Raw genomic sequence first — 27,397 nt, 5'->3', positions numbered from 1 at the left:
GTTGGCACTGGTTTTTTGTGATAGAGACACCGAAATGGCCAGGAGCTGTGGTACCTGTGGCATTTTCATTCACCAGAGCACTCAGTGCTTTACTTGTATACCAACCAAATCCACACATAGTGCATGTTGGGAAGTGGAAATATTTATAGCAAAAAAAAAAAAAAAGCAATAAAAGCTTAGGACCACATTTCTAAAGTGACTTTAACCAGCTTCCCCCAAATTTTTCAGGCAAAATCATATGTGCCTGAAATTCTGCATGCCCAGACATTTGTGTGAGTCATTAAGCAAATTTCAACGCCTAACTACCCGATTTGCCACCATGCAGCATTAAGTTAGATGGTAAATGTTTCTTATTTACACCTGCAAAATTGCAGATGCAAGTGATTTGGCATGTGCTTTTGGGAATACCCATTTAAGATCCTCAGCTGGTAAAGTAAGTGGAACGAGATGCCAGTTGAGGATCTGCATTTTAAAGGTTGCTTTGAAAATATGGTCCTAAATTCATAATGCTCACAATGCCATTTTGGGGGCGGTGCGAGGCAGTGCAATGACCCAGCGCAAACTCCTAAAGCGTGCTACTGAATACTTCAGAGATGGGAGAATTTGACTGATCATCCAAACCCATTTCTTGTCCCGTGGTATCGTGCAAATCTCCACGTTCTACAGACTGCATGCTCAGCACCCAGGGCTTGCCCTCTTCGCCTAATAACGTGGTTTTGTAGGGCTCCACGTAGATCCTACGGATATTCGGCTTCGATTCATGGTACTTGCCTTTCCCATCTTCTGGGAGGCTCGAAGCATGAGGTAAGAAAGTGCTCCGAGGACCATCGACGGGGATCCTTATTTGCTTGCTGGAGGTAGGCTCCTGTGATAATTCCGTGGCTCCTGTGAGATGCTGTGTGTACACACCCTCGGAAAGAGAGGCGGGCTGCGTCTCGCTGTGCACTCGCAGCCAGCGATGGTGCCGGCTGAAGTAATTATAGTGCTGATGTTTCCCTAGCTTTTTTTTTTTCCCCAAGAAACTCAAAGGCTGCCTGGAGTTGGAAGTCTTGTCCAGGCTTTTTGACGTGAACCCTCCCATGGTCAGACTGTTCATGTACTCTGTGCAGTATTCGGCACTGGCATCCAAGTCACTTCCCCCTTTCGGGTCTTCTTTCAAAGTCAGGTGAGGCTTCATATCATGGACCTGGAGGACGTCAGGTGCACTGCCGCCCAGGCCACCCACTGCCTGTTGGGATATGTCATGTGAGGATGAATAAACCAAATCCAGTTCTCTGGGGCTCAATGCATCACTGGAATCATAGTCGCTGTCGGTTGGAAGAAATACTTCAGAGCAGCCTTCTTCGTCCGAGCAGGGCTGGGAATCTGAAAATAGAAGACTCATTAAAACCGAATAACCACTATCATGACACACAGCCCCACTTAAAAGAACTGCTTAATACACTTAATATATTTTCTTAACTTGGGAGCAAAATGATTATCAGACACGCTTCTGGCAACCTCTGTGTAGTTCCACTGTGGAATTTTCCACGGGGCCAGGTGACAGTAGCAAAGAGGAGACGGTTGTGGTGGATTGATGGGCATGCTAGCGAGGAGATAACGTGACAGTAAGAAACAGGAAGGGAAGAAACGACTAATGAAGTGATGGGAGGTGAGCAAAGGGGAAGAACTGGGGTTGAGATGAAATTTTAAAGTAATCTTGTTTTCTGAGTTTCCAACTGAATTTCATGAAGGCTGAAATTTTGGATATTGAGAAACTATAACCCAGATTCTGTTCTCTGTTAAGCAGTTAATTGATTTACACCTGTGTAATCGAGGGCAGGATGTGACCTTACAGGTCTTTAACAGGTGTGGATAAAAGATATACAGCTGCATGAACAAAGTCTGCCCTTTTGAAGGAATGTTTATCCAAGTCCCAAACTGACAAATTGAATCCACATGTGAATTTATTAATCAAAGTTCAGACTGGCTCCTGCACTGATGTCATTGCCATTCTTTTGTCATGGGAGCATCAGGGCCAAGTTCTGCAGTAACATAAAGAGCAGTGGATGTGACATCATGGGTCCAGTTCTCTGCCGCCCTCTATCGGGGTCGTCAGTTACACCAGAACAAAGCAAGCACAGGGTTGGTATGAAATAGTACCCACTACTCACCTTGCATTGGTGCACATGACCATACACAAGGTACAGGGCAATAATGAATCAGGTCCACCTAGGGGACACATTATGCTCTTAGATACACGGTGCTAATGCTAAGTATCTCCACCTAATCCAAGAGGATTATTCTGCATTTGCTCCATGTTATTCAAAGGAGAATTTGGCCTAGAGAGAGCCCATGAAATCAAAGGAGAACATTAATATATAATGGATTAAATCAAAGTCAGAGACACAGGCTTCTATAAAGGCAACAGTTCCACCCAAATTCTTTGGGCTTTTTTTTCGCTTTTACTCTAATAGGAGCAGATTTATATGGTTTTCTTGACAGTAGGAAACTGCCATTTAGAAGTAAAAATAAATTATTATGACCAAAAAGGCCGTGGCGGTTGTTCCATGCAGCATCTGCAGCTTTTGTTTCTACCATGTCATTAACTCATTGCTTAATGACAGCTCAGCAGAACAGTGATTTATTTTTTTCCCCAAAGTCCTTATTCTATTAATGAAACAGGCACTGTCATTTAATTTGCTTCCTTTTTTCTGTGCTGCAATCCATTTATTTCATCGATTTAATTTTCCAGCTATTCAGAGCAGCGATAGCAGCCAATGAAGTGGGTATAACATTTTACTAATTTGCTTAATTTTATATTCTTAAAGGGTCCATCTCAGCTCACTTGGGACACCGAGCCATCTGAAAACAACAATTAAACCCAATGGCTCAAAAAGTCAGCTGCTCCGTCAATACAAAACCAGATGAGCATCGGAAAGAAATAGTGCCAAAAGAGAGTCGTCAAAGGATGGGAGGAAAATATGATCCGAGATGAACGTGTAACAATTGACCTCTGAAGTGTTCTTTGATGCCTCTGTGGAATCCTAAACCCTCAGACATGATAAGATACATCCTGGGCTTACTATTCCATGGCCGCTTGTATTTCATATTTTGCAGTTCAAAGGACTTGGTCATCATGGATGAAATTCACCCATGTGCAGCCCAGGCCAGGGATAGTGCACCACGTATGTCCTCAGAGATGCATAGGTCTTGCATTGGCCATGTGCAAAAGGATGAATTTAATTCCAGAATACTTAGCGTTGATATAGTTGCATATATGTTGCATACGTTGTACAAACATTAATTACTTTTCACAAAAGCCCTATGGGATAGCTACTGTAGGTTAATATCTTCACTTTACAGATGTGGAAACTGAGGCAGAGAGACAAAGTGGTTTGCCCACAACCACATAGCAAGTGGCAGAACAGAGATTAGAAACCAGAACTGCCAATGCTGCCATCCCCACAGGCCAGACTATCTCCAAGTACAGCATCAAATACAGTAAAGTCTGAATATAATCCATGCAGTGGTGTTGGTGGCCTGATATATACAGGAGGTCAGACTAGGTGAGCTAATGAGCCTTTCTGGCCTTAAACTCGATGGGTAGGACTGTGGGGCAGCTCAGTGATTAGTATCGACCTGATTAGTATCAGCCAAGATGTGTTTTGCGTATGGGATTCCTGAACTGGAGGATTGGTATGTTGGAGAGGAGCAGACACTTTCAACGCACTCTTTCGCACTCATGCACCAGTGACTGCAAGCCATTAATGGGTCTCAATGCCAAACAATGGAGCAACCCTTGCAGGGGCTTTCTCCTAGATGGCCTGGCTGACTGACTGGGCAAAACCACTCTGAGGCCAAAGGAAATCTTCACAGCTAGGCCCTGCAACAAAAAACGTTGAGCAATAAAATATAGAAACTGGGCTCAGGTGCACACAGGGAAGATAGGGCTTTGAGAAAAGGGAATTTTCCCGAGAAGGGGAAGATTCTGGGAGACTAATGCAGGGTGAAATTTTTCTGTATGATTTTTCCAGTCAGAACAACTTTTTGTTTTGAAATTTCCTTCAATTTTATTGACCACTACTACCTTTTGAAAATGCTCAAAACTGAAACAGATGGTTTAGTTTGGGTCAAAGAAAATGTTTTGTTTGACCCGAAACAATCTTTTAAGCAAAGTTTTTGGTTAGGCAAAAATTTTGAAAAGTTTTTATTTCGGGTTGACCTGAAACAATTGTTTGATTTTCATTTTTCAGAACGGCCAGCCAAACAAAACATCAGCTTTTCACACAGCTCTACGGGGGATACACTCTGTGGAAGGCCAGGAAAGGCCAGGAAAGACCCAAGAGCTCTAGGACTTGCTGAAAGAAGGCGAGTTAGTGTACTTCGACTTTTGACAAGGTCCCTCAACAAAGGCTCTTAAGCAAAGTAAGCAGTCATGAGATAAGAGAGAAGGTCCGTCATGGATGAGTAACTGGTTAAAAGACAGGAAACAAAGGGTAGGAATAAATGGTCAGTTTTCAGAATGGAGAGGGGTAAATAGTGGTGTCCTCCAGGGGTCTCTACTGGGACCAGTGCTGTTCAACACACTTATAAATGATCTGGAAAAAGGGGTAAACTGAGGTGGCAAAATTTGAAGACAATACAAAATTACTCAAGCTAGTTAAGTCTGAAGCAGACTGTGAAGAGTTACAAAGGAATCTCACAAAACTGGGTGACTTGGCAACAAAATGGCAGATTAAATTCAATGCTGATAAATGCAAAGTAATGCATGTTGGAAAACATAATCCCAACTATACATACAAAATGATGGAGTCTAAATTAGCTGTTAACACTCATGGAAGAGATCTTGGGGTCATTGTGGATAGTTCTCTGAAAACATCTGCTCAATGCAGGGGCGGCTCCAGGCACCAGCACACCAAGCGTGTGCCTGGGATGGCAAGCCATGGGGGGTGCTCTGCCGGTCGCCGCGAGGGCGGCAGGCAGGTTGCCTTCGGCGGCATGCCTGCGGAGTGTCCGCTGGTCCCGCGGCTTTGGCGGACCTCCCGCAGGCGTGCCGCCGAATCTGTGGGACCGGGGACCTCCCGCAGGCAAGCCGCCGAAGGCAGCCTGCCTGCCGTGCTTGGGGTGGCAAAATACCTAGAGCCGCCCCTGGCTCAATGTGCAGTGGCAGTCAAAAAGGCTAACAGAATGTTAGGAATCAGAAGGAAAGGGATAGATAACAAGACAGAAAATATCATGCTGCTGTTCTATAAATCCATTGTACACATACATCTTGAATACTGTATGCAGATCTGGAAGATCTATCTCAAAAAAGATATATTGGAACTGGAAGAGGTACAAAGAAGTGCAACTAAAATGATTAAGGGTATGGAACAGCTTCCATATGAGGAGAGATTAAAAAGACTGGGACTTTTCATCTTGGAAAAGAGATGATAAAGAGGGGATATGATAGAGGTCTATAAAAGCTTGACTGGTGTGGAGAAAGTGAATAAAGAAATGTTATTTGTTCCTTCACATAACTAGGCTGACCAGATGGTCCGATTTTATAGGGACAGTCCTGATTTTTGGGTCTTTTACTTATATAGGCTCCTATTACCCCGCACACCCGTCCCAATTTTTCACACTTGCTGTTTGGTCACCCTATACATAACACAAGAACTACGGTCCCCCAATGACATTAATACGCAGCAGGTTTAAAGCAAATAAAGGAAGTACTTCTTCACGCAACACATAGTCAACATGTGGAACTCTTTGGCAAGGCCCATGTTGTTAACAGGGCATGAGAACTAGATAAGGATAGGTGGAGGATAGGTCCACCAGTGGCTATTAGCCAGGATGGGCAGGGATGGAACACTATGCTCTGAGTGTCCCTAGCCTCTGTTCACCAGAACCTGGGAGTGGGCGACAGGGGATGAATCTGAATCCTTTGAAGCACCTGGCATTGGCCACTGCTGGAAGACAGGATACTGGGCTAGATGGACCATTGGTCTGACTCAGTACGGCTGTTCTTATGAGTTGGGTCTGTTTTTATTCCTGTAACTCAACAAGCAAGCTAGCTTAATTCATCTTGGAATGAAGTATAATGTTAGATAAGACTAATTTTGTGTTTTCTCTATTTGTTGTTTTGAAACCATTTTCTCTAATGCTTTGTTCCATTTACTAATAGACGTACTTGTTTTAAGAAGGCAGTTGGTTGCTGTTTCACAGGTCACAGGCTCCTGAAGTGAAGAGACGCAGGTATCCAGTGGGTTTTGCATGATAATAAGCAGTTGGCATAGATAGGGTGTTGTACCCAGATCCCAGTCGAAGAGTGGGAGAATTGTGAATTCCATCCCAAGACAGGTAAGGGCACGAGGCTTAACACCCAAGGGGACGGGGATGGGGTGGAGCACCGATGGAGACCGTACAGGGGCCAGAGGTGCAAACAGGCCCATAACTGTGACACCAAATCATTTGGCTACAAGAACAGAACATTGGCATGCTATAGGCCACACCCTGCCCTGTTATAGAAAAATCCCCTAACTGGGCCAGGAAACTAAGGCTCATCTTGCAAAGTTTCCTTCTCAAGGATGAGGCATTTGAAGAGAGGACAGGTTGTGAGTAAAGCGGCCAGCCCAAACTCAGGTAGATAAAAACCTTTGTACCAAACTGTCCAGCTGGGGTTTCAAAAGAAGCCCAAGGGACTGAGGTGCCTAAGTCCCATTAACTTTCTTAGGCCCCTTTGAAAATCCCTGCTTCTATATTGTAATGTGTGTGTGCGCACACATTGTTTTGTATTGTCTGGTTCACTTCTTGAGGGCACTGCCGAAAATGGGAGTGATAGTGGTTCATTGCTCCCTGAGGCCAAAGGGAGTCCTTCTGCTTACTTCACTGGGCATTGGGTCAGGTCCAAAGGCAGGAACTTGAATGCAGAGAAGGTGATGTCTAGGCTGCCAGCCTGGGGAAGGCATTCCATGTGTGGGGAGAGAAGGGGGGTGGTGTGAAAAAAAGAGACCGAGGTGGGCAGGAAAAAGGAGAAGACTGGGTACCATTGATGGTGAGGGGAAGGGAGAACTGGAGGGAATGATACTGCGGTGACTGGAGACGCTGAGCTAATAGATGGTTTTTCCATCTGCAATTTCTATAATTCTGAGATTATGCTGAGAGTGAACGTTCAAGAAACCCCCCTAAAAGTAGGTATTGGAAGGTACAGTAATTTGATACCTCTTCCCCCCCAATCTATCTATTAAGCCTGTCAGCTTAAATAATAAATAATAAAGCTAAAAATAAAAAAATAAAATCAAATAATTGTTAAAACACCTAGACAGGCATGGAAAAAATATCACAGCCTAGCTCCCGATGTAAATGGGAGATGGAGGGGCCGTCTTAATGATTTTCTACTCAGTTTCACCCAGGGAAAAAAAATCCCTCTCTTACCACTCAGGGCTTTTCTCCTCTGGCTCCTGGTCTCTGGTGAGGGTGGTGGTGATGGAAGACAATCTAGATGAGAGGATGTTGAATTTATTTTCTTCTGATTCTGCTCTTCCGACAGGTCCACAAGCTTTGTTATGAGCAAGCCAGCCACCGGCTGTTTGTACCTGGCATACTGCAGCGCCTCTGTGATCCATCTCATTTCACGCCAGATCTCGTCGATTTGCTTTGGAAGAAAGGAAAAAAGAAAAGACAAACGAAAACAGTGGAAATTTGCAATCGCTCAATGCTGAAGGTATTGATTTTGGTTTTCTTTAAAAAATATAAAGAAATTGCCAGTTCTTTTTACATATTTTTATTTTTTTAAATTTAATGTTAACCAAAAAGATGTATAGAGCTAGGGTATAAATCTACATAGCACCACTGACAGAGCATAGAGAGACGGGCCCAAGGAAGGGAGTTCAAATCCAGACCAGCTTCGAGGGGCTTGGGTCCACGTTCAGGCCCAGGCCCATGCTTAGGGCTGTCTCGAGGATGACAATTCTGTTTCATGGCAACTCTCAAGGTTTTGAAAGTTTGGTTTGGTTTCACATTGGAATGAAAACAAGACTTGGGAGCATTTTCAGGAAAAGGGAATTATGTCAAAATGTCCATCTTGGGATCAAAACCTGAGCTTTTCGATTTGGGACATAGGCATGCGTGAGCGTGACCTGGTGGTTACAGCAGACGGAGATGTTAGAGACCCAACATAACTGCTGTGCCTGATTCAGAGCAGACTAGTTCATCCCAGATCATTCTGAAATCAGATAGAGCAGGGACTTAAACATGGGTCGCCTACATCCCAGGCCAGTGGCCTAACCACCAACTTACAGACAGTCACTCTCTCATGCCTTCCCCTAAATCAATACATATTGTGGGAGGCCGGAGTCAAGGCTCTGCACAATCTCCACCCATCTGTATCGCAGGGGATAGTGGCCTCATGGGGACCTCCACCTACGCTGTGACCGGCAATGTGGGTGGCCCTTGCAGAGGAACAAGATGGCACATTAGGCAAAGTGTCAATCTTGTCCTCTTTTCAGTGTTGTAGCTGTGTCGGTCCCAGGATATTAGAGAGACAAGGTGGGGGAGGTAATAGTTTTTATTGGACCAACTTCTGTTGAGGAGAGAGACAAGCTTTCAAGCCACACAGAACTCTGCTTCAGGTCTTGGCGATGCCCAGTAAAAGGTATTACCTTACCCACCTTACCCCTCTAAGCTTGCCCTGAACATGGAAAGCCAAATTCCCACTGACTTTCTCCATTCTCAAGAACTCCAATGGGGCTACACAGTATTCAAGCCAGCACAGAATCTGATCTATGCTATTACCTTTATTGATACTATGTTTATGTCCAGAGGCCCTAATCCATCCAGACCAGGGCTCCATTGCGCTAGGCGCTGTACATATATATATATAGGGAGATATGATTGCTCCCTGAGGAACATCAACAAGCAGGTGTGACAAATACTCTGCAGGGTTACGGGGATGGGAACCAGGATTTTAAAGAACAACACGGTGGTGTAGACTAGCCACCTGCATAATTGGATGGGATTTTTTGTAAAGATATAAATAAATTATAAATATTAATAACAATAGTAAAGCCTGATGGTCATCTGCCTAGTCATTAGCAACTGGCAATTTCCTATAGGTAGAGCCCTGCACAGATACAAAAATTTGGATCGGCATCTGATCCCCGATCCGCAAAGATGGTAAACAATGCAACCGCATCCGCAGATGTGGATTTCCACAGATATAAAGCAGATCTCCGCGGATTTGCAGGGCTCTACCTGTAGGAATCACAGTGCATGTCCAGAAGAAAACTGAAGAGTAGGGCAGGATATTGGATTTTCAGCTCCTACTCAAGTCAATGGAAGCTCTCTGGGTGCCTTCAAAGGTTAAATTTGTCCTTTTAACTCACATGACTATTACCAAAAGTTGCGACGTTTCACCAAAAATCTCTGGAGAGCCTGTGCTCACACAGGAATTTTTTTTGTTCCCTGTAGAACTTTTAAAGCACAGAGGGTGGAATCCAAAGCCCACGGAAGTCAAAGGAAAGAGTTCATTGGCTCAGGTCTGTGATCAGTAATGTTCCTCATCAGCGCTGGCAAACAGAGTGAAGTGGCAGGTTTGTAAGTCAGATGCCTCTTTTAACAAGAGTGGATCTGCTTCAGCTCTAAGCTGCCCCAGTGTAATATCAGAGGATGGGGGAGAACGCCACAGAAGTCAAGGGAGTTCTGCTGGTGAAAATTAAAATCAAGCCTGCTGTTTCATAAACTCCTGGTGAGAATTTAGAGCCCGTGAAAAGTGACAGGCTGGGGAATGAAGCCCTCCATCTATTTACCAAACAGGCACAACACAGACGATAGCCCTTTGACCTCCTCCATCTACTGGGCCAAAGGGCCTCAAAACTGGCCTGAAGGAACCACCTGTAGGGCTAGTTGAGGTGCAGTTCAGTTCCTTACCCCTTAGCTGAGTTCGCTGACAAGGGGCTAATTATTGTGGTGACAATGTTAACAAAGGCCACAGCTGTAGGCTGAGAACTGGACGGAATCCACTAACGTATTTCATCATGGCCACTGTTCAGATGTTAGATTTTATTTATTTTTTAATTTTGGTTTCAGTAAAAGAAAATACCCATCTCAAAACCTCTAGCACACTGGTTCATTACGCATAGAGGGAAAGCATCTGCACTGGCTCAATAGCCCAAAAGCCCCTGTAAGCCTTTCTAGTTCGCACCCATTTCATTAATACCAATGGGAGCTGTGCCATGGTTCCATGCACAGAACTCCTCTTGAGGCAATAGGAGGCGTGTGGATAAATCGATAGCGGGATGTGACTTTAAGTGTCTACGCAGAGAGGAAAGTGGGCACCTTTTCATGGGAAGAATGTCTTTTGACAGTGGAACTGAGTGGTTATTTTTAATGGATGTAAGTGCTTTGACAACTGAATAGGTGCTGCTGCAGCCATTTGAAGGGATGTAGCCATGGTGCAATATCCTTGTGATGCAGGTCCCTTTCCAGAGCTTCACATGGGCTGCCACATCTCTTCCAGTGCAGCCTGCTTCACATAAAGCAGGACTGAGTCCTGAGGGATAGCACTAAAGCTGCTTAAATGGACATGCCTTGAAGCTACAGTAGCCAACTTTCTGCAGTGATGCCAAGAGCAATGGGGGAGCTGGTCAGTGAAAGGGTCTGAGTGATAAAGTAACTTGTGCTGAATTGGGAGTCGGTGAGTGTGCATAAGAGAGTGGTACCTTCCATGCCGGGGGTATGGAATGGGGCTTCAGTGGGGAAATCAATTAATAGGAGGTTGCAGATGAAGATCGCATAGGGCTTGCAATTCAACACATCCTCTCTTTTGGTCGCCCTTCTTGCTTAACCTCCAATTCTGCCCCGTTGTTGTGTAAGTGGCACACTCAATGCCACAACAGTGCAAATTGCACCCATTGGGCCTGATTTTCCATTGCCCTGCCCCTTGTGCCGTCATCGCCACCAACACAAAGTGAGGGCACAGAGTGTACAATGCTACCCTAGGATTTTGCTGATGCTTGGCATTGGTGCAAGTGGCTGCACGAGGCGCCGGGCGATGGAGAATTAGGCCCATTGTGTTACTTGCATCACTCTCTATGGCACCCCAGAATTCTACCCTGAGCCCTTTGTGCCAGGCCCATTCTCTTACACCAGATCAGGATTGTTTCCCAAGTTGCAGAGAAGCAGCAAGCAGTACATATAATAAGAATCAAGGGCATATTCTGGCTCCACTGAAGTCAATGATTGTTTTGCCACTGACTTCAATGGGACTGGGATGTCACCCCAAGTGTAACGAGAGGTGGTTCAGAGGATTCTTCAGAAGTGGAGCTTTTCACCTATTTTACCTCAAACTGTGGAGAAATAAAGGGACTTGACAAGATAATCCCATCTCATTTCAAGGTTGATGTGATTGGCCGATCAGCTAGCACACTCCTCACCCGTTTGGCTTGGAGGAATCTAGATTTCCATTCCATAACTCATCTCCTAGCTGCATGCAGGAGAGAGAATATTTTCACTAAAACATAAAGCCAATAGGTTTTCTCCCCAATACCATTATAAGGTGTCTCCTGGGATACTTGGCTAGTCACTTTTAACGAGCTATGCTTCTTATACAGTTTGAGAGTATTTGAAGCATTTCAGTATATAAATTATAACTTAATTGCATTTTCAGCTTCATTGCTGGAGAATATGCCGCCACATTTCTTTTCTTACTAACATGCTGGTTTAGACTCCAAGTACCTTATCTGCTATTTTTTATTTTTCTTCTTGGCTGCCCTCTGACTCCTTTTCAGAGCTGCGTTTATATAGACTCCTCTGCTCTTTACAATGTTTGGTTTGTGTAGTAACTTCAACACTGTCTTAGATCTGGGATCACACAAATGCTCTTGCGGTTTTGTGGTCGCCACTGAAGATTGCAGTATGTGGTGGGCTGAGATGTTTTCGCCAAAAGGTGGAATACAGCTGGTTTTCATTTGAGAGGAAAACTGACAAGGCTAATACGTTTTCACAATAATTCAGTACAAAACACAGGGGTTTAAAGTACTCTCCTGAGTTTTCTTTAGAATATATATATGAACTGAGACACCCTAGAGGACCAGGGACAGTTGCTGCATCTATAGCCCTCCTGCAATTTTATACATACACAGTGGCCTCTTTGGAGATGCTTTGGAACTTAGTTTTACTGCACATGGGGTGGCATGTCTCACTTCGCTGCCACTTGGCAACTGCTTCTCCCCCCGCCACACCCAAATCCCTTCCCACACCCATGCTCAGAAAAGCCAAATTGGTCCTAATGCTTGAGACCTGCTGGCACTCCTGGGTGAATTTCACCCTTCATGCAAAAGACATATATTCACCCTTCATGCAAAAGCAGCCCCAGAAGGTTTCATGCACTAGGACCAATTTGTAAAAGCAGCAAAGAGTCCTGTAGCACCTTATAGACTAACAGACGTTTTGGAGCATGAGCTTTCGTGGGTGAATACCCACTTCGTCGGATGCATCACCCACGAAAGCTCATGCTCCAAAACTTCTGTTAGTCTATAAGGTGCCACAGGACTCTTTGCTGCTTTTACAGATCCAGACTAACACGGCTACCCCTCTGATACTTAGGACCAATTTGGCTCTTCTGAGTGTGAGAGTGTGGAAGGACTTGGGGAGAGAGCAGTTTTAAAGTGGGAGCACAGTGAGATATGCCACCATGTATGAAGTAACACTAAGCTCCAAGGCAGCTCCAAAGAGGCTACTGCAAAGGCAGATTTGACTGCACGACAAGGATCAGCAGAGACATGGTCAGCTGATCCATAATTATGTAGATTTAAGTGGCCACAAATCTGTACAGGGGGGTAAACAGTTGTGTTGGCCCATATTCCAACTGGAGAAGGCTTGAGTTGCAGGAGAGTAAGGGCTGTACAGCTGATCTGTGCCCTGTTCTGTCGACGGACCGCATCCATAAATGCTTTGTGGAAGAGTCATAAGTTTCAGCTAGGGAGTATTAGTTACCAAAATGGTTTGCAAGAGTCACCCTGGTGTAAAGGACCCCTAGCACACAGATAACCCGCGTCTGCCCAGTTCTTTGTGTTGTCCCTGGAGCGCATTGTCCTCAGATCATTTTTATTGACAATATAGCATGTGCCCTCAACATAACTTTGATTTTGAGAAACAATGAGAAATAAATGTATGTCTCTGAATAAGAGGGAAGATACGAGCCAGACTAATGCCCTGTGCTTGTCACTGGCTTCCCTCACACGGAGGGGCGTCAGTTCTATAACTCAAACGGAGACATTTCTTTACAACATTCTAGTGTAACTGTCATTTGATTTTGTCCATAAAAAAATCTCTTTTATATAAGCAACCATCGGAGAACTTGTGCTCTGGGTTTGGAATTCCGTAAAAAACAAAATGTTGACACCACTGGTCTTTTTATGATGTCTACAAATAATTCTCCTTTTAGATTCCAAATTATAGACCTTAAACATCTCTTTGGCCTACTCAGAAACAGACGGTTACCTGTATATAGTCTAAAACTTGCTGGTGTCTTTGTTTGGCAGCAGCAACTTCCCTGTCTGAAATTGCTTCCCTTAGGGACTGCTGGGTTTTCAGAGAGTCCAGCTCTATGATAGCAGAAAGGCGGCAATACAGACTAATAAATTTCTCCTTGTAACAGCAAAAATGAACTGTGAAAATGACAGAGAAAAAAATAATTAGTGTTACATTCTGCTCCTGAAATCCTTACCTTCTTGAACACACATTTTAATTAGACAATTATTAAAATTCTTGATGGAACATGTTGAACCAGAAATAGATAATAAAGACTTGATTCTCCTCTCACTTGATGTCTGGGTTTCAAGGATGTTTGTTCTGGTGTAACTGATTTTGAGCCCTACCTTGCCTGCTATTTTTGCCAGGTTGTCTATCTTTGTAGCTTTCCAGAGGTGTCGCTTAATAGCGCAATATCACCATCTCGGTCTTCCAGGCATTTGCCATGTACCCATGCTGTACCATTGTCTGTTTGGCTAATACGCTTCATTATCCAGCCTACGGCTACGCCAAACAGCAATGGAGAGAAAATGCAGCCCTGTTTTACACCAGGGTCCACAAAGAACTGTTCAATAGTCAGAAATCAGGGCCTGCAGCTCAGCCAGACTCTGGGCAATCTAATGAATGTGGCGGCACTACCCGATTGGTCGGAAGAGTCGGCAGACCTGCCCTTAGGCCTAGCCGCCGCAACAGTTAGGCGGCTGCTCAAAGCATTTGCCCACAGCTGCGATAGCTCCTGTGTCTGCTTGTTCCCAGTCCTGCTCCTGGCTTGCTTCACTCCAAGTAACTCAACCTTGACCTGCAGCTCTGATTTCTGACTTTGGCTCTGGCACCTGGCCTACAACGCCTGACTCCTGCTCTAACCACTAGGCATGACTGCCCACATCCCGATCACTGACAGTTATTCACCCTTGCAGAGAATGTCACGTCTTTGGACGTGGCCTTGATGATGCTGGTGACTTTAACTTTAGTCCTCCAATGCCTTCCCACAATTCTCCTCGTCTGCCCAAAAAGGACGTACAAATTCACCCACAATTTACTGAGAGAGAATTCAGAGAGCTTACTGCAGTGCAAAGAACCATGGGATATATCCCTACAAGTCCCAGTGCCATGCAGGAGTGAGTGTGGACACAGAAGATTGAGCAGGCCAGTTCGAGCAACGCTAACCTGAGGGCAATAATTAAAGTGTCGATCACGGCAGTTACATACCCTGTATTTCAGGAAATGCCACAATTTGGGCAGAACAATTATGCTTTTCTGGGGTCTTTCTCACAATCCATCCCCTGAAAACTCAGGCATAGGGAGAAAGAAGGGAACCCAGAATATAACCTCTTGCTTACTGGGAATCTGGTACTGCCCTTACAACTTGTTGAAGGACATCAAGTTTCCTTGGTACTTTACTAAACTCGGTCATAGAGCACGTACCTTGGTATGGCAGTGAGGTACTTTTTGTCTTGTTACGGAATGGTTTGTTAATCATTTGGCAGGGGGCTTAGAGGTAGCGGTAGTTGTGCCTGTATTCCAATCAAAAATAGAGATGAAAAAATCCCACCCCATATCTTTCTCTCTTTTGCACGCCATATGACAGAACAAATAGGAAATCAAACGACGACAACTTTGTTCGTCGAACAATAGAGGTCTAATCTGAACCCAAGAACTCCAGAAAATGGAGAGTCAAAGACAGAATTCTCCGCTCTGCTGTCTCCCCTCATTGTGCCTAGATATTGCCAAGATCTAGTCTGAACAGTGTGTGGTCTTACAGCATATATGCCATATGTGCTGCACTCTTGAGTGAATTACAGCCGTGGTTTCAGCTTCAGTGCTGAAGTTTCTAGCCTTTGTGGTTTTAAGGCAGAGCCTTTAATGTTACTTTAACAAATGTTACTTCAACATAGTCTTTTGTGGTTTTGCAATTATATATTTGGTAGCCACCAGCTAATGGGGAATGGAAGCTTCTAATATTTTTGATGTGAAACACAGCCATTTTATAGAATGTTGGGGAGACGTATGTAATAAATCAGAGAGAACGTGTCATCTGCTTTCGGCCACAGGATTGGTTACTTTTTTATTCAAAGAGTAAAATTTAGCGTTTTTTGTTATTCTCTCCACTATATTACACTAAGCAGCGAGGAGTGGGCCCAGAACACCATAGGAGTGATCACCGTTTCCCTGCTGCATGCAGCAAGCTGTCCCAGCTACACTGCCTCACCCTGGTCTGTGACTAACCTATGGTGTGCACAAGGGGCAAGATTCATTCCTGACCAGGACTTATGCACCACACAGTGAGGTTTAAATGGTGCCCAGGCCCTCTGCCCAGGGGGGAATTTCAGCCAACGTGAATGCACTTAAGCAAATCGAGTTCATTTCTCCCCTCTCAGATGCGCAACATGGTCTGTACCCAGAGCCTGACTGTAGATCCTGAGTTGATCTGCTATTTTACCACAACACTGACTCCAATGGCATTTTAGAATACTGCCTAGGAAATACCACAGCTGTGCATCCCCCTGGGAAAGAACACAGCTCCACCCTAATCAAAACAGCGGTGAGCAGGCCACTCTGCATCTGAACTGACTCAGCTTTAGCAAAGGCAGAACTGAATCCACGAGGAAGAATGGTCCAGTGGTTAGAGCCCTAGCCTAGCACTGGGCAGACTTCCTATGTGACCCCGGGCAAGCTAATTAGCCTAGCTCGGCCTCAGTTTCCATCTGCAAAATGAGGATACAATTTCTTGTCTAGTGAGGATAAATATATTAAAGATTGTGAGGTGCTGGGATAAGAACTCAAAATAGATTTAATTGGGGATTCAACTGAATTACAGAGGATAACACACCTGTGACTCGAATGCTTGATTTCTTTATTTCAGAATCACAAGTAGCATAAAGTGTAATCTCAGGACACCCTGCTCCCTTATAGTTCAATCAGTTGCATTCTCACACTCATTGCCTTCTGCTGCTTTGTTACAAGATCCTTATCTGAACAGGACTAGACTCAAAAGTGTGACCCTATTCACACCCACTACATATTTGAATGAAAACAGAGAAATTGAACCTGTGCTATTTGTTTCATGACTATATTCTATCTTGCAGCTAACAGTGTGTTCATAAATCTCTACCTTCAAGCTTGCCAATGTGTGGCTCGAACCGCTGAGAAATGGGACAAATGACCAAAATGCGGAACATGCGTGATTTGTTGTGTGTTGCACCGTAAGCAACATTCATGTTTTTTGACGAATACATTTTCACCACTAAATCAGTTCTGTGGCCTGGTAGAGGTTCAGTGAGGGGAAGGGGGCCTGTTACTGAGTGAAATCTGGTTTACTTGACTCGCTCAGGGAGAAAACGTCCTTCAAAACAATTTTATATTTAAAAATGGGTTCCTGTTTCTGGGCCAAACATGCAACAACGTTCAGGGGTTCCAACGCTTGGAACCAGTGTTCTTACCCTGGCACCTGGGAGGTTTGGGAGAGAGAGTCCCTGCCTGGGTTTCTCATGGGATACCAGGTTAAGGAAGGGCTGTGGAGGAAGGGGAGGTCTCTGTCCAATTACCCCCCAAACAGACCATGCTTCAAGCATAGCTCTTCCTGTACCTGGGATTCCCTTTTCCAAACCTCCCATAGCCTCCTGCTATCCAGTTCCTGCTTCCCTATCACACGCAGTTCATGCTGCCTCCCCACCTGCCCCATACACAATTCCTAATGCAGCTCCCCGTCCCCCTGCACACACAACTGATCTAGCCCCCCTTGATCAGTGAATGCAGCCTGAACGACACACCATTATGCAGCCCTTCTGCCCCCACCACCATGAATGCGCTTTCCTGCCCTTCCCTATCTTGGGGTGGCAGCTTTCGCTGGGGTTCAGGAACTGCCCATTGCTGCTCCTCTCTCCCTTTCCCCTCCAGGGAGATTGAGCAGAAGGAGGAAACAGAAAGAGGTTCCCCCCCGCCACCCCGGCTTTGCTCCAGAAAATGTGTCAGGCTCAGTAGCTGCCTCTCTTATCCTTGCTCTGAAATCTACAGTGAGATCCTCTGGGATGCTCCCATCCTCGGCCCCTCTCCGCTCCCTGGAGGGAACTGAGAGAAAGGTGTGTCAGGAACATCGTTTCCTTCACCGTCAGTCAGCCAGGAGACCCCGCCCTGTGGAATGCCACCCCAGCATGCACTGCAGTGGGACAGGGAGGTTGAACTGGCTCCTGGCTGTGATGCAGGATTCTTCCTCGCCTCACCATGGGGATTTTGCTGCATCCCTACACTAGCATTGGGCCCTTTGGTGTTTCAGGATGAAAAGCAAAGAGACGGGCCTGACGTGTGAAATCTAGCTCTGAACATCCTTAAAGCGCTGGGGTCTCAGGCCCTGAGTAGGATCATCTATAGCAATAATTCTGCACTATAAAACGGCTAGATCTGTCCATCGACCTAGTTCTTCACCACGATGATGCCAACCTCACTTCAGAATAAAGACATTTTTGTGGCTGCCCTCAGAATATCAGCTTTGGCATCTTATGAGCAGTATAACCCCCCCTCCCCCGCCTCCTCCATAATAGACTAGGGCTTATGCTTGATAACTGGGGGCTTTTGCTCTATGCTTTGCATTTCAATAATGACGGCTACAGTATATACTCCAGCCGCTATGCTCCTTCTATAACTTGTACACAGTTATAGGTAGTGTTGTTGCCAAAGCCATCATGTGATTTATTCACTCTCCACTGGGACAAGGGGGAAAACAGATACAACTTTGTGATTTTATTATAAGGAGTCTGGGTTAATATTTCTAGGTGAAGCAAGCTACTATACCGAGTTCAAACATCTGAAGAGGGAGGTTAAGAAATCCTGAATGTGGGGTGTAAGGATTATTCTGTCCTGGGGCAGTGCAGACGTCGTCTGAGGCGGGGAGCAGGAGAAGAAAGGAGACATTGTGACCCAGTTCCAACACCTCCTGTGTATACAGACGGAAGTGCTTAGCCTGCAGAGGGACACGTGCGGGAAAAGAAGTGGGAGAGAGTTACAACATGGCACTTATATAAACAACACCCCAAATGATATAAAACATTAAAGCAAACGTGCACAACATCAAGCTCGGAATTTTTATAAAACATAAATATTAGGGGGACTTAAACACGGGTTAATGTCGCTACATAAAATCAGGCTTTAAAGCTGTAATGTTTCACATTAAAAAAAACTCCCCACACAAACAACCCCCCCTGAAAACAACATTTATGTTTCTTATTAGGCAGAAAATGATCCCATGCCCTACGCTTTTCAAGATTATGATTGTATAATTATGTGAAAACATGAAAATGGATTCAATTAAAAGCCTTTAAGATTCAATTTAGGACTGGTTAAGAGAAATATGCCACCACTCCCCCACCCCTACCCGACACAGGACTGAAAAGATTTAGCAAGTGCTGTATGAAGGGAAATCGGCACAAATAGTAGTTGGATGAAGGCTGTTGTGTGGCTGCCATGTAAAACGCTGTCTTTGTGTTTGGTATTCGTACAGAGCCTGCTACAAGGGACTCCTGGGCCATGACTGGATCTCCTAGGTGCTACCACAATACAAATGAATTAAATTCCTTAATCCACAATTGCGGTCCTGATTCAGCCAAGCATTTAAACACATGATTTAAGGATGTGTTTAAGTGCTTCATTGATTGGTGATGGAGCTCAGCATGTGCTGAAGTGCGTGGTTGAATTGGGGCCTAAGGAACAAATTGCATTCTGACTGACCCTCTGCCCAGTCCCCACTGCCTTCAGCAGAACTCCAGTAGTTTTTAAAAGAAGTGAATAATTTGGCATGAGCACTCCAGTCCTGCCTGGGGACCCACTAGCACGGAGCCCTGGATAAGCTTCTGAAATTGGATGGAGTGGCCACAAATCTGCAGCACGAGGCACGGCTCACTTGCAGGTTTAAACTAGTGTAAATAGTGAATTCCCTGTAACTTGAAGTCTTTAAACCATGATTTGAGGACTTCAGTAACTCAGCCAGAGGTCAGGGGTCTATTACAGGAGTGGGTAGGTGAGGTTCTGTGGCTTGCAATGTGCAGGAGGTGAGACTAGTTGATCATGATGGTCTCTTCTGACCTTAAAGTCTGTGAGAAAGTCTTAATTTTGGATGTACTTAGGTCTTATTGGGATTTTGCATGGGCACAGGGTCTGAGTAGGGCCTAAACCCAGCCCTTCAGTATTAAGAAAAAGTTTCATTGAAAAATTGGACTTGATTCATTAACATTAAGGCCACTTTACACCTCTCTGAAGTGTAAAGAGGCCTTAAAGTGAGTATACCAATAATATAGTTCCACTGCAAGGCCTCTTTTACATTGCCGGAACAGGTAAAGTGACCTTCCTGCGAATAAGAATTAGGCTCACGGTTTTTAATTTTTTTCTTGCATCACAGCCACAGCTTGGCTTCTCTCTTAATCTTTTCTATCCTTTCTCCAGCAAATTCTTTACCTGTCCAGATTTGTTTTATTCTGCAGTTTGCCATCGAGCCAGATTCTGATACCCTCACTCACCATGAGTAGTATAGTGCTAGACAAGTAGCCTCACTAAAGTCAGGGCGAATACTTGTGTGAGCAACTGCTCACAAATGTAAGTAAAGGGTAGGCAGTCTGGTCCATAGTAACTGTGCATCTGCTGCTAGCTTGGTCAACTCACCAGGGACAGAATCGGAGACCTAAAAGAATGAGCAGCTATAGCTTAAGTTAAAGATCCAGAGTCTCTCGCAGGGGCTGTAGCAGACACATATCTCCTATGGCTTGGGCGCAATTGGATAAGTGTCATTTGTTGTATAACCACAGCAAATTCCTACTTCATGCAGCGGTGTGTGAGTGAAACATAAATTATAAGCACACTATTGTCTTGTTGAATGGCCTATGTGAAATACATTTGTGTGGGGACTCAGTCCAGTTCCAGCTAGACAGGTCTCCACTACTACAGCCCTAATGGGCATTTTTAATGGCAGCATCAGCAGAGGCCAAGGATTGAATGGGCTATGGAGGCTCACCTGTGCTCTCACCTCAACTGGCGATAGTGCAGTTGAGACACTGTGTGAAATCCTGGCCCCAGTGAAGTCACTAGGAGTAGAAGGGGTGAGGGATAGCTCAGTGGTTTGAGCATTGGCCTGCTAAACTCAGGATTGTGAGTTCAATCCTTGAGGGGGCTACTTAGGGATCTAGGGCAAAATCAGTACTTGTCCCTGCCTAGTGAAGCAGGGGGCTGGACTCAATGACCTTTTGGGGTCCCTTCCAGTTCTATGAGCTAGGTATATCACCATATATTTAGGGAAGTTTGCACTGCTCCTGCCTATGATATCCCTGTCTATGATATCAGTCTCCAGAGCAGTCAATCTGGAAGACTGGAGCTACATTTTCAGAAGCACCAAATTTCCATGGGATGTAAAAGAATTTACTCAATAGTACACTTTGGGCCAAACTTTCATCTGATCTTATAAGTGCTTACAATATCTGCAGGTGCACCGACAGGAATTAGCAAATTCTCCATGGCCAAGGGCAAATACATATTTGCCTTTGCAAGTTGGATAAAGGCACACCTTACTGCTTGATGTGTGTGCAAAAGTGCCTGTTTGACCATGCACGCAGTTGCACAAATACAAAGGCATGTGCCTGCAAATGCAAATGAGGAAGACTACTGAAAAATTGGCCCTGTTGATTGTTTTAGTTCCATATAGTCATAGACTCCAGGAAAGCACACTATCCTAAAGGTGATTTTTCCCAGTTGATATTGCCAACACACTTAAAATAACCCTAGTTAAACTCTTTCTGATTGTTTTGCTTTTGCAACTCTAACATGTAATCACTAGTAGAAATATATACAGTTTTTAGATTTCATTCATGTTCCCAAGAACCAGTTGAAAAAAAAATAAAGGTGATAAATACCACTAAGTTTAATACCTGTCGCAGAGGTAGATTGATCTGTTTGAGGAGAGCTTTCACTGCCATCTGGAGCTCATAGAAGAACAACAGAGTAGGGCAGTCTGAAGCATGATCCACACTTTCCACCGATTCCAAGCCAGAAAGCATTTGGAGCCATTCCCACTCATCTCTGTATGTTGAGTTAAAATTAGAAATATAACAAAAGTTCAGTGCACAAGGAAGAATTTACAGTATGTGCATTTGGGATCCGTTGAGGGTTTAATCCTAAAATAGTCAAATGTTCTAAAATGATGCAGTCCTGCTTGTTTGTGGCTAAAAAAACAACCTAAAAAAGTTTCCTGTTTAATTTTTCTAGCACATGTACATCACGCTGACCATTTCTTGCTAACACCTGAAAATCAACCGCCTTCAAAATATTTCAGCAAGGTTTTTTCTTTGACAAGAACTCCTTTCCTTGTCTTTTAAAATATACTTTGGTCTACAGCTGCTATTACTGGTGAGTTCTACATCTGATCTGCTGCAGACATCTCCAGTACTGAATGCAGCCAATGAACTGGATTCAGCTCTAGAGCAGATAAGCATAGGAATGGCACTACTGGATCAAACCCATAGTCCATCTAGTCCAGTAGCCTCTCTCTGATAGTGTCCAGCATTGGATGCTTCAGGAGAAGGTGCAAGAAACCCCACAATAATGGGGTAATTTGGCCCCATATGAAGGTCTGAGCCTAATTCCTAATAGTAGAGATTGATTTAAACCCTGAGGCATGAGGTTTTGTATCCCTTCCAAACTACTGTTAAGAGATCCAAGAATACACCAACCAGCAGCCCATCTCCACGAGAATCAGAAGGAAGCACTGGATATATTTGGTACATGTACTCTGGATGCCAACACAGTCTCCCACATGAAGCTGTCAAGTGCAAACCATCTGGCGTGAGGAAACGAGGATGCCCAAGAGATACTTTAAGAAGAATCCTTAGAATTGGGCAGAACAGTCAGGCTCCATAGCACAGAGCAGATGGAAGCAACAGCAAATGACAGAGGGGAATAGAGGAGACTAGTTTCTGCCCTGTTTACCAGGGGAAGGATGTAATGTAATGTAAAATTGTTGTTAGTATTAACTATTATAACACTGGATAGTCTTGTTATCCACATAAACGTCCAGCCCATATTTGAATCTTGCCAAGTTCTTGGCTGGTTGATGGAACCACGTGGGCTAACAAAGAAACAAAGCAAACAGAGGAAGAAAGAAAATGCACTGATGCACTGCCCCGGGGTGGGGACTGTGGAGACAGAACCAGGAAGAATGTGCTGACCCAACACAGAGAGCACCCAGAGCTGACAGCATCTGAATAAATGTGTTTTTTTTCAGTCATCATCTATTTTATTGTTTAGGGGCAGGAGGAGATTAGAAACAAGGTATCACAGATCAGACTATATTTTAAACTGACTTAACACCCTCTTAGGCCCTGATCCATCCCCCACTGAAGGTCAATGAGAAGACGACCTGAGGAGGTTATGAAGGCTAGGACTATAACAATGTTTAAAAGGGGACTGGATAAATTCATGGTGGCTAAGTCCATAAATGGCTATTAGCTAGGATGGGTAAGAATGGTGTCCCTAGCCTCTGTTCGTCAGAGGATGGAGATGGATGGCAGGAGAGAGATCACTTGATCATTGCCTGTTAGGTTCACTCCCTCTGGGGCACCTGGCATGGCCACTGTCGGTAGACAGATACTGGGCTAGATGGACCTTTGGTCTGACCCAGTATGGCCATTCTTATGTTCTTATGTCTCCCATTGGATCAGGCCTTTAGGTTCTGCTCCTACCATCAGAGTCATACTGACCCAGACAGAGCCCCAGGATTGGGGTCTTTGGGATTTTCATCCAGTATGGGCTTTGGATCAGGCGCTCCGTATACCAGATAGCTGGACGTAAGCATGTGCACATTTGAGGTCAATATGGAGCTCTATGGTACACAGCTTGTGCCAAACATAGTTGACAATTATACCTGCGCAACCAGCCATACATTTAATGCGGTTATGACTGAGAGTAGAATTTAGCTCTAAATGTTAACAAGTGACGTGATAGATGGTCGATAAGGGGCATACAGTAGAATTCATAAACTAAATAAATATTATACTCCATGGGCTCTGCAAGGTGGTGAGTGCTCTGGTCCTGAACCAGCAAAGCACTTAAGCACATGCTTAACTTTACGCGAGTGTGCAGTCCCCTGACTTCAATGCCTCAGTGCTTGAATTCTTTGTCATCTTAGGGCCAGAGTGCTCAATGCTTTGTAGGTTGCAAATCTGTGAGTTCACTTTACTCCTCTTTATTCAATGTTATGCAATTACTGACAGCACTGTTGTGACCATAAGCATTAATCATTAGTTATCTGCCTCTTCTGTTTCTGTTTATAAAGTAGATTTCGTATTTGGTGCCCACATAAACTGAGCATATTTTCACACACTTGGCACTTGAGTTATTCAAGTTTGATCAACTGTCTTAAACGAACGAGTATTTAAAAAAAATCACTTACTTGGAAACATTGCTGTTGTCTCGGATTTTAACATGACACAGAATGTTGGGCAGCTTTTGCAGTACAAGGACTTTGATTTGATCTACGGAGCTGCAGAGTTTCAGGTAACCCAGATACAAGCCAGGAGGGAGGCGCTGCTGGCTTCTTCTGTGATAGAAAAGTGTGTCCTGTTCGAACAGAAACATTCCTACATATAAATGCTTATTTTCCCCCAGATAAGAAGAGAGGTCGGATAATGGTTTTATAGCAGGTCTTTTGCTTTAAGGGTGTCCTGAACCCAGCAATACATGTAAGCATATGCTCAACTCTAGGTGCATCAGCAATCCGCTTGCAGTTAGGAATGTTCAGCTTCAGGGCCGCCCAGAGGATTCAGGGAGCCTGGGGTCTTCGGTGGCGGGGGCCCCGCTTCTGCGGTAATTCGGTGGCGGGGGAGCCTTCTGCTCCGGGACCCGCCACTGAAGTGCCCCGAAGACCCGTGGCAGGGGCCCCCGCCGCCGAATTACCACCGAAGACCCGGCACTTCAGCGACAGGTCCCGCTTTGGCGGTAATTCGGCGGTGGGGGGGTGGAAGGACCCCCCGCCGCTGAAGACCCAGAGCAGAAGATGCTCCAGGGGCCCAGGCCCCGCGAGAGTTTTCTGGGGCCCCCGGAGCGAGTGAAGGACCCTGCTCCAGGGCCCCCGAAAAACTCTTGTGGGGGCCCCTGCGGGGCCTGGGGCAAATTGCCCCACTTCCCGCCCCCCCCCCCCCGGCAGCCCTGTTCAGCTTGATGCACTGAGGCTACTTTGCTTAAAGTTAAGCATGTGCTTAAATGTTTGGTGGATCAGGTGCTCAGAGTGCTCAGCACCTTGTAGGAGTCAGCTGTAAAACAGTAACTATCCAAAAGTAAGACACATGTTGCAGTCCTAAAGCAAAATTCTCCTCTCTGATCTGTGCTCAGGGCTTTTTAATGCCCAGCGTAAGTCTCCAGCGAACTCCTTCTACAGCTACTAACATCAATGGGGACTTTTCTGTGTGCACCAGGTTGTCAAGTATAGTACCAAAGTAAAATTTATTGTCAAATGCATCACTATATTTTCAACACAATGAAATTTATCGTCAAAAAGAGCTTGCAAAGGACTGGCACCGATGTTCTATTTGCTGTCGCTAGCAGACATTAACAGGGCTATGTATAGCGTTCCCCAAAGACTACCTTAATAAATGAAGTTGACTGTCATCCTGAGTAATGTGTCCCTCTGCAATGAGTAAGGATTAGGCCACCTGGCCCTCTGCCTTCACCCTTGGAACCATCACATTGTCTGCCAGTGCTATGCTTGGCTCTAACTAGTGCAATTAGATCTTCATTTTCATGAGCACTTCATGAACACAATACCCGCATGATGATTCAACATGTAATACAAGAAAGGGAGGGCATTACACAGGAATGTGCAAACCATTAGGGGGAAATTTTTCCACTAGGATCTCTGTGGAAACCTGATCGGACCTGTATTTTGCGTTTCCTGATATAAAACTTTTGCCCAGATTGGGCTTTTTTTGTACTGTATTTAATACAGTACGTCGAGCACAGATCAAGTATGTTTTATTGTCGTTTGGAAATCTTTTAATTTACCAAACTTTGCAATGTGTATGTATGATTACCCGTCAGCTTCTGGTGAACAAAAGCACTCAGTCACCACCCAAGAAAATGACCATAAATCACAATTAGCCACAGTAGTCAATATCGAGCCGAAGTGACTGAAGACAGAGCTAAGATGATAACTTGTCTGGCAGTATTTCCAATGAGGAAGTGATCCCTTAGGTTTAGAGATAAGAGATATTGATAAATCATTCTGTAGGATATATCCTGCTATCACCTACACACAACGTCTCTTGACTTTGATATGAGTTATGTGCATGAGACAATAGAAGGAGGTGACTTTAATAGACACAGTTCTGCAAAGCGCTGAGCACCCACAACTCACAGATGTTAAATGGGAGTTGGGGGTGCTCTTCACCTTGCAGGACCACTCCAATATCTTGGCATCATTCCACCACTGAAGTCCACTGGGAATTTGATGTAAAAAGAGATGGGAGGATACGGTCTGTAGATAATTCAATGGGAGCTGATTTCATTGGGAGTTGAGGGCCGTCAGCACCTCCCAAAATCTTGTCTGGTTTCAAAAATAAAACCTGGTTTTAGTGATCAACCTCTGATGGAAAAATCATACAGACTATAATAGAAAATGGTAGCTTCTCTATAGATGTTCAGAGCCATCCTACAGAATTTAAGAGAGAATTACATCCCTCGCTATACAATTCTATAGTATGGTTCCAAAAACCTACAGAAAATATATCAGTCTCCTATATAGTCTACAGGTCTTTAAAGTCATTTCTATATAGAACCCTATTACATTTTTATAGAACCTTATTAGTTTTATCCATATTAAGAGCTCAATCCAATGCCCACTGAAGGCAATGGAAGACTTTACTCCCAATGGGAGCCTTTCCATGAATTGTAATGGGCATTGGATCAGGGCCTAAAACGTATATGACTTTTCCATAAAGCATGCTCACAGTCACAGGCTTTTTAAGATTAAAAACATAAAGTAAGCGAAGCAAAGTGCTACCTGGATCGTTATGAGCAAGATGTCTAATGCCGTTGGCTCCTCGGGAGTTGAAAGGGATTTTCTCTGGCTTTGTAGCTTGGATATTTGCATCCATTTGCCATTAAAAAATGAATAGAGAGTCTCTACTTCTCTTATCGTAACTATCAGGATATTGCCATGTCTGTCCTTGATCGGCTCGTAATAAACTCTGCCTAAGTTGTGAGTTCCCAGCAAGTTCTAGAAAAGAAGCAGATTACAAAGGACAATATTAGCCATTACACATCAGGAGGGCGGCATTTTCAGCATAGGCCTAGCTCTGTTCCCACTGAACTCAATGAGGGTTTTGCCACTGACTTCAGCAGGAGCTGGTTAGGCCAATGCAAAGCACTTCTGCTATTTCAACCCTATGTCCAACATCACTCAGCGCAATCAGAGAAAAATTCTGCCCTGGGTTGTATGTGTGAGAATTGCATTGTGGAATTTGGGGGCAATTCCTCAGCTGGTGTAGACAGAGGTTACTGGCAAATATCAATCTGATCATTATGACAAAAGGTCTTTTTAAAAGACCAAATTGCAATGTGATTCACATACACAACCCAGGGCAGAATTTTTGTCCTAGTTGCATCAAGTTATGTGACTACATAACTACAAAAGCACTCAGGGTGGGCCTAACTTTGCTCTCATTGACTTCAATGGAATCAAGCTGAGTTATACTGATTGAAGATCTGCATACACATTCCACCCTACCAAGGTGGGATTGTGGGATACAATGGGTGTCAAAGAGGCCATATAAGGGACCCAAAAATGACTGATTCTGGAAACTTAAAATGCTGTTGAATTCCCTCCTTTAGGGTCAGTCACTTTCTATAAATTCAGGTTCATTATTTTTTCTGATGT

General features: G+C 44.5%; 1 protein-coding gene across 9 annotated transcripts in view; it reads right to left on the bottom strand.

Moving 5' to 3' along the window:
* Positions 1 to 220: 220 nt before the first annotated feature.
* ANKFN1 (ankyrin repeat and fibronectin type III domain containing 1) overlaps positions 221 to 27,397 on the bottom strand; it is a 275,486-nt gene continuing 248,309 nt past the window's right edge. For all 9 annotated transcript variants that reach the window (XM_039501569.1, XM_039501570.1, XM_039501567.1 and 6 more), the window contains 7 exons: positions 26,522 to 26,737; positions 23,918 to 24,084; positions 21,399 to 21,549; positions 18,283 to 18,451; positions 13,465 to 13,631; positions 7,399 to 7,618; positions 221 to 1,365 (listed from right to left, as the gene is read on the bottom strand). In XM_039501569.1, coding sequence (XP_039357503.1) covers positions 566 to 1,365; positions 7,399 to 7,618; positions 13,465 to 13,631; positions 18,283 to 18,451; positions 21,399 to 21,549; positions 23,918 to 24,084; positions 26,522 to 26,737 — 1,890 coding nt within the window. In that variant the 3' untranslated portion in view covers positions 221 to 565. The remainder of the gene's footprint in view (positions 1,366 to 7,398; positions 7,619 to 13,464; positions 13,632 to 18,282; positions 18,452 to 21,398; positions 21,550 to 23,917; positions 24,085 to 26,521; positions 26,738 to 27,397) is intronic.

Source organism: Mauremys reevesii, linkage group 15, assembly GCF_016161935.1.
Source record: "Mauremys reevesii isolate NIE-2019 linkage group 15, ASM1616193v1, whole genome shotgun sequence".
NCBI classification, from domain to species: Eukaryota; Metazoa; Chordata; order Testudines; family Geoemydidae; genus Mauremys; species Mauremys reevesii.
The sequence above is the reverse complement of the archived record's forward strand: the minus strand, read 5'-3'. Positions and strand labels throughout refer to the sequence as shown.